The sequence below is a fragment of the Microtus ochrogaster genome, unplaced genomic scaffold (genome assembly GCF_000317375.1).
Source record: "Microtus ochrogaster isolate Prairie Vole_2 unplaced genomic scaffold, MicOch1.0 UNK77, whole genome shotgun sequence".
Classification (NCBI taxonomy): domain Eukaryota; kingdom Metazoa; phylum Chordata; class Mammalia; order Rodentia; family Cricetidae; genus Microtus; species Microtus ochrogaster.
In genome coordinates this window covers 449296-456037 of record NW_004949175.1, presented here as the reverse complement: position 1 = coordinate 456037, position 6742 = coordinate 449296, and the positions used below count along the sequence as shown (strand labels likewise).

At 43.9% G+C, this 6742-nt stretch overlaps 1 protein-coding gene across 1 annotated transcript in view; it reads left to right on the top strand.

Moving 5' to 3' along the window:
• Pkp2 (plakophilin 2) overlaps nucleotides 1-6742 on the top strand; it is a 57052-nt gene that overhangs the window by 44428 nt on the left and 5882 nt on the right. Inside the window, exons 9-10 of the mRNA XM_005370368.3 lie at nucleotides 1079-1252; nucleotides 6073-6226. Coding sequence (XP_005370425.1) covers nucleotides 1079-1252; nucleotides 6073-6226 — 328 coding nt within the window. The remainder of the gene's footprint in view (nucleotides 1-1078; nucleotides 1253-6072; nucleotides 6227-6742) is intronic.

The following is a 6742-nucleotide window of genomic DNA, read 5'->3' as shown; positions in this document are numbered from 1 at the left end:
GGGGATGAGGGAGAGTGGGGGTAGGGAGACTGAGAGCAGCCGGGGATGAGGGAGAGTGGGGGTAGGGAGACGCTCACTCCTGGTCCCATGTCAGTCCTCCCTTGAGGCTCTACCAATAAGGAAACTTCGTTAGTTTTCCTATATCAATTCGGTGACTGGGTGAAGGGGATAAAATTCAGTCCCCACTAATCTGACTCCAGCTTTGTGCCATTAGTGATTCAACCTTGCTGTCCTGTGTCCTCTGTGGGCCGTGATACAGTCATTGTTTAAGCATTACCAGAACTGTTGGTGTTTTCATTGTGTATCCTAAAAATAAACTGTGAACACTTTAAAAGCAAATTTCCTAGAAAAGATAACATATCTCTTTCAGAACTGACATAAAAGTGAAAGAATGTATTCTTAGTGTTAGTGTATTCTTGAATTTGGAAAATGGCTGGTAAATTTAGATCCTTAATACTATTCCAAACAATTCCATAAGCCATTGAGGGAACCAGACCTGGTCCCTGATCTTCAAAGTGATGGGCTGATGCGAGAGGTACAGATTGTCTTTATTACAACTCAAAAGGACTCAAAGGGAAATACAGACTCATGGAATATAGGACAAGATGAAAACCCAGTGAGTCCAGCCACAGTGTCCCACTGCTCGGCCCCAGGGAGACGTGAACAACCGTACCAGCTTGCTTATGCTCTGACCTCCCAAGAGAGCGAGAGAGACCTCTCCTCTCCCTAATAAGAGATCATATCAGCACACAAAAGCCACACCCTAAAGCTGGGACCAAAAAAGCCATTGATGGAAATAAATTCCCACACCAGTGGTGAGCATTTGGAATCTAGGTTAGATGCAGCTGGAGACAGTTTCAGAAGCACCTGTGTTTAATTCCTGTAATGTGATGTGTAAAGTTGGAGAGCGTGAGAGTCCCTTAGAAAGGCATAATTACTGTGAGCTAAAAGTTAAGTAACTGAAAATCATATATCCTGTTTCCTGATTTGCTAGTCTTTCTAGACAGTGTTTCTGGTCTGTTGGTGTGGGTCAGGGTCCTAGGCATCACTTGAAGTGCATTTACTCTTGTGTGCTTAGCAATACCAAGACGTGCCAATGCCCGAGGAGAAGAGCAGCCCCCGGGGCATGGAGTGGCTGTGGCATTCCATTGTGATAAGGATGTATTTGTCCTTAATTGCCAAGAGTGCCCGAAATTATACCCAAGAGGCCTCATTAGGAGCGCTCCAGAATCTCACAGCAGGAGGTGGCCCGGTAAGTCTTGTGACAGCTTTTCTACTTTTTAAAATGAGGGCATTGTAGACAGATCTACCTTAGGTGCAGAGGTGAAGCAATCAGGTAGGAGCAAGGTTTCCTCATTCCAGCCAAGAGAGTTCTCAGAAACCACCAAGGTTTCAGCCTTCTACTACTTTCAACCTCAGTTTCTGGAAAGCCGCGTCAGACTGCAATTACAAAAACAACGCCCTGGCTTTTGTTTTGTTTAGTCCTTTTGCCACTACAGTCCTCAGAATTCTGCCTCAAATGAGTTGAAAAAACACAGGGGGAAAGGAAGGAATTTCTCATACGGAACTCAGATGTCTGGGGTGGGTCTGTCTTCTTCCATGATTAGTCTTGACTGCCTCGCTCCACCTCTGGATTCTGTTCCTGTGAGCCATATGGTAGTGAGGACAGCTGGAAATGACAGCAGGCTTACACTTAACAGCTCGTTGTCCTCACAAATATTGGTATTAAGAACTCAGCGAAGGTGTCTCATTGGCCCATTTGGCCTGGTCTGGGTAAAGTGCCCAGGATACAGGTTTGTGCTGGCAGGGGTCACTTGCCTTTTGCACTACCTGCAAAGGATGTGTGCCCTCACAGAAAGTCTGTTCACACCAGAAGAAATGGTGTATTCTTCTTTTTCCCGCAAGAGGGCGCCAGAGCTCAGGACGGATGGCCGTGAACCACTGTGTGGGTGCCAGGAATAGGACTCGGGACCTCAGGAAGGGAGGGCGGGCAATCAGGCAACGAGCGCTCTTAACCACTGAGCTATCTCTCCGGACAGTTTGAAGTAATGTATTCTTTGTCGGTAAATCAGTGGTGCCCACACCAGCACTGGATTTGAAACGGCATCTGCACACCTGTGTCTTAGAAGCCCATCCACAGGGCAGAGCTCATCCTCTTTCCAGAGACTTACTTTTATCATCAGAGTTAAAGCATATGGCAGAAGGCTATTACCTGTGCCGTATATGTGTGCCTGCTATGTTTCTATATTCTATTTTAAATCATTGTTAGAACTAAGTTTATATTTACCTAGATGATGAAGTAATCGCTCCACAATGGTTCATTACACAGCCGGTCTTTGTGTGTGTGTGTGTGTGTGTGTGTGTGTGTGTGTGTGTGCGCATTTAGCTACATAGCTGAATACTCCTGGAGGGAACAGAAACATTTGAGAAAATGTATCTGTGTGCAGTATAAGTGTCTTCACACAGAAACCACCTCACCATTACAATGCGGCTAAGAGTACCAACCATTGTTTATTTGATTTGTCAGAAGCATGCTTGTGAACAAAGAGAAAGGAGGAATTCCGATGTTTCCAACAAGAGAAACTAATAGTCACTTTTACTAGCTAACTGGAGACTAGTGGTAAAGGAGAGAAGCCATGTGAGGTGGACAGCATGAGCCACACTAAGGTGTCGGAACGTCATTCTGAAGTCAGCAGATGAGCACTAGCTGCTTAAATCTGATGGGATTTTGGAAGAAACTTTATTCCAGATCTGCCGTTAGTATTTAAAATCAGCAAGATTTTTTTGTTTTGTTTTGTTTTCATGTACATTGATGTTTTTCCTGCAATGCTTTTCCTGCATATATGTCTGTGTGTCAAGTGTGTCAGATCCCCTGGAACTGGAATTAGAGACAGTTGTGAGCCACCATGTGGGTGCTGGGAATTGAACCTGGGTCCTCTGAAAGAAAAGACAGAGCTATATTCCTCCAGCCCCTTACTTGTCTCTCTCTCTCTCTCTCTCTCTCAAAGATTCCTTACATACCCCTGGCTGTTCTGGAACTCACTGTGTAGACCAGGCTGGCCTTGAACTCACAGAAATTCACCTACATCTGTCTCCCAGGAGCTGTGCCCAGCTGTGTGCCACCACCACCCGGCCCAAAATCACCAAGTTTATCAGCACCATTTGAGGTCATGGGGGAGGCTGGACGAATGAGATCACAGAAATGCTAATCTGAAAATGTACTATTTATTCTAGCAATATAACAAATCTAAAAAAATCAGAAAAGGCAAAAAGCTAAATGGACCGAACAGTAGAGCGTTGGTGGGTGGTGAAGCTAAACTAGGATGCGACGACAGCATTGTCGGGTGCAGACACGCGTTTATGTGATAGCTGGGCCACTCCAGCGTTAGTTCAGATGCTAGCAGGACACAGTTAGTGATGTGAAGTTTAGGAATTAAGGGTGGGAAAAGGGACTAATCGTGGAGATAAATGTGATAGAAAATAGAGAACAAGAAAAAAAGGTATTCAGCGCTCCATGACCACACAGGACAATGTTCTTCTGGTTCCTTGTCACAGCAAGACTAAGTAGTTAATGTATGGAAAGAATTGAAGCTGGAAGCCTAGGAGGTGTGAAGTGGTTAGTTTGCTTAGCTGCATGGATAGGAAGTCGAAGGCTGGCAGCCAGTCTTCAAGGCTGTCAGATAAAATAAACATGTAGATGACATATGGGGAGAGAGGAATGCCCATCTCTTCTCTTCACCCAAGGTCCAGAATTGTACCCAAGAAACAGCTTCCTTTCTGGATATCTCTGGGGAAGAAACCTTCTTAGAGGAGAAGAGTTGATGGAAGATCAGTAGTTGCTACAAAGTATTTAAAGTAGTAATAATTAGCTTCCTTTAGCCATGGAGACTTTGACACTCAAGTAAAGTGATGTACAGTTTCCTGAGGAATATTAAATATAAACACAAAAACAGTTTTAGAGATCCCATATTCCTTTTAGTTCTACATTAAAACCCTCAATTCTAGAAAATAGAATTGAGAAAATAAGAATACAGGTGGTGGTAGGAGGCGGTGTTTATATGAGACAAGAAAGATAAGCATCCTGAAGAATGGATAAGAATCACAAGAATTGTTGTCATGACAGCCTCATACTAACTTCAAATGGAAGTTGAATATAAAGTCACAGACACAAGCTAAGGCTACAGAAATAGAAAGGGCTAGAAAAAGCCAGGTCAGCATTTAGATCCTGAGTAAGATTTTCCTAGGCCTGACCCAGCAGTAGTCTCAGATACACAGACTGTGTAATCCATGCCAGTGCTCAGGAGGCAGACAGATCTCAGTGAGTTCAGGGGAAGCCTGGTCATCATGGCAAGTTCAGTGAAAGCAGATTACATGGTAAGAAAGCATAGTCCAGCTAGCAGTGTGTTGCCTTTTCAAACACCTAATATCTACCTGACAGTGTACATATGAACTCACAGGGAGTGAGACAGCACACAGAAGACCTGCATAAGCTCAAGCCAGAAAAACCCCAGTGGTGGGGCTGGGGAGACACACGTAGAGTCCCTCCTCTAGCTGAAGAGCTGTTGGGTTTGGTAGCTGCTGAGAAAGAGAACGTCAGTTTTCTTTAGTGTGAAGTCGGCCATACTCCAGGGCAGACCCACACCTAATAGTAGCTGAGCAGCACCAACTGGAGTTGAGTTTCTTTCCTTCTTTTTTCTTTTTAAAGGCAAATAAGAGATAGTTTATTCTGGAGCCATTATGAGTGGCCATGGCCTGGGAACACAGATTTAGGTTACCCCAAATTCCATGTTCCAGCATGGACACAGGTTCATGAAGGGTTTTAGTTTTACAGAGCAAAGAATTGTAAGCTGAGGCAACTTTAACTACGCTGGTGGATACCGCGAAGAGGCCGTACATCAAGATGGGCTCTTAAAAGAAGACAATTCAAAGTTGCGTGGAGAGGGAGGCGGGGAGGATCAGGAAAGAGTTAGGAGAGAAAGATAAATATGGCAAACACATTATATTTTTGAAACCCTCAAAGAACTAATGAAAATGCTTCTTAAAAATCCCACTTCTCTTTTTGTAATGAATTGGTTTTGTAGTTTAGAAATAAATAAGTTTGTTGAAATATGTTAGTTACCAAAGCTTGAACCAGAAGAAACAGGACTGGTAACTAAGCATCCGCTACTAAATGAAGCCAAGTGCTAACAGAGGAGCTGTGTTTTCTCACCTCACTTGGCAGTCTAGGAGAACAAAGACTCTGGGTCTCTGTATCAGCGGCTAGCAGCCATGTGACCAAATTGACCAAACCCACAAAGATGAGCTTGTGTTAGGCGAATAGTTCAAGAAAATAGAAAAAAAAAGTGCTGTCTAGTTAAGTTTATATTACTCAACCTGTGATTTTAAAAGTTCAGCCCAAGAGGACTGGGAGGTGCACTTCCTTGCAAGCACAGGGATCTCAGTTTGACTGCCCTACACTGACATAAAAAGCCGACTGTCCACCTGGGGGTAATGAAGACATGTGAATCCCAAGAGCTTGCCAGCCAGCCTAGCAGAAACAGCAGAATTCAGGCTCACTGAGACCCTGGCTCAAGGGAGGAAAGTGGAGTACAGTGGAAGGCACGGATGTCCTCTCCACCCTCCACAACACGTGCAGGGGGTGGCCATACACACGTTAAAACTTTAGGTGTAATTCAAAGTAAAGTCAGATCTATGTGCTTATAAACACAGATGCACAAAAATAATGAGTAACCTTTTTGTTGTTGTTGTTTTTCGAGACACGGTTTCTCTGTGTAACAGCCCTGATTGTCCTAGAACTCACTCTGTAGGCCAGGCTGGCCTCGAACTCACAGAGATCCGCCTGCCTCTGCCTCCCGAGTGCCAGGATTAAAGGTGTGTGTCACCACTGCCCAGCTGAAAAAAAAACTTTTACTTAGCAATTATATTGAAAATGTCAAAGAATTTAAAGAAAATATATGTAAAGCCCTTTCACTAGAGTTCTAGCTTTTATTGTCCCTCAACCTCTGGAATCTGCAGAGGACTTCTTCTCCGATAGCGAATGTGATAGCATTTACAGGATCTGTCTCACAACAGATGCCCACATCCGTAGCTCGGATGGTTGTCCAGAAGGAAAATGGCCTCCAGCACACCCGGAAGATGTTGCACGTGGGTGATCCCAGTGTGAAAAAGACTGCCGTCTCCCTGCTGAGGAATTTGTCACGGAATCTTTCTCTGCAGAATGAAATTGGTGAGTCGAAGGCCGCGCGTCATAGGTGCTCAGTGAGCTTCCAGGTGCAGGGCCAGTGATGAGCAGGCCTGCCTTTGCTGTACGGGAGGGCAAGTTCCCTCCTCCCATCCAGCCTTTCCCTCATGTGTTTTGATGACTTGCAGAAGAGAAATCTTGGACCACACTCGATCTGCATGCCATCTCTCACCCACTGGCTGTTCCATTCGGGGGGTCTGTCTCATCTGCATGTGTGTCATCAATATAATTACAGTTGCATAATTACAACTTTAAAATTGTAAATTGGTCTAGATTCAACGTGTAATTTATGCAATAGGACCCATCTTGATTCTGAGTTTTAATAGCCAAGAATAAGTAAAAATTCATTTCAATATATGTTGTGTTTTTAAATGAGATTTTTTTAGCCAGATATTTATTTCATTATTTGTCTGTCTATCTATCTATCTATCTATCTATCTATCTATCTATCTATCTATCTATCTATCATCTATCTATCTATCTATCTATCTATCTATCTAT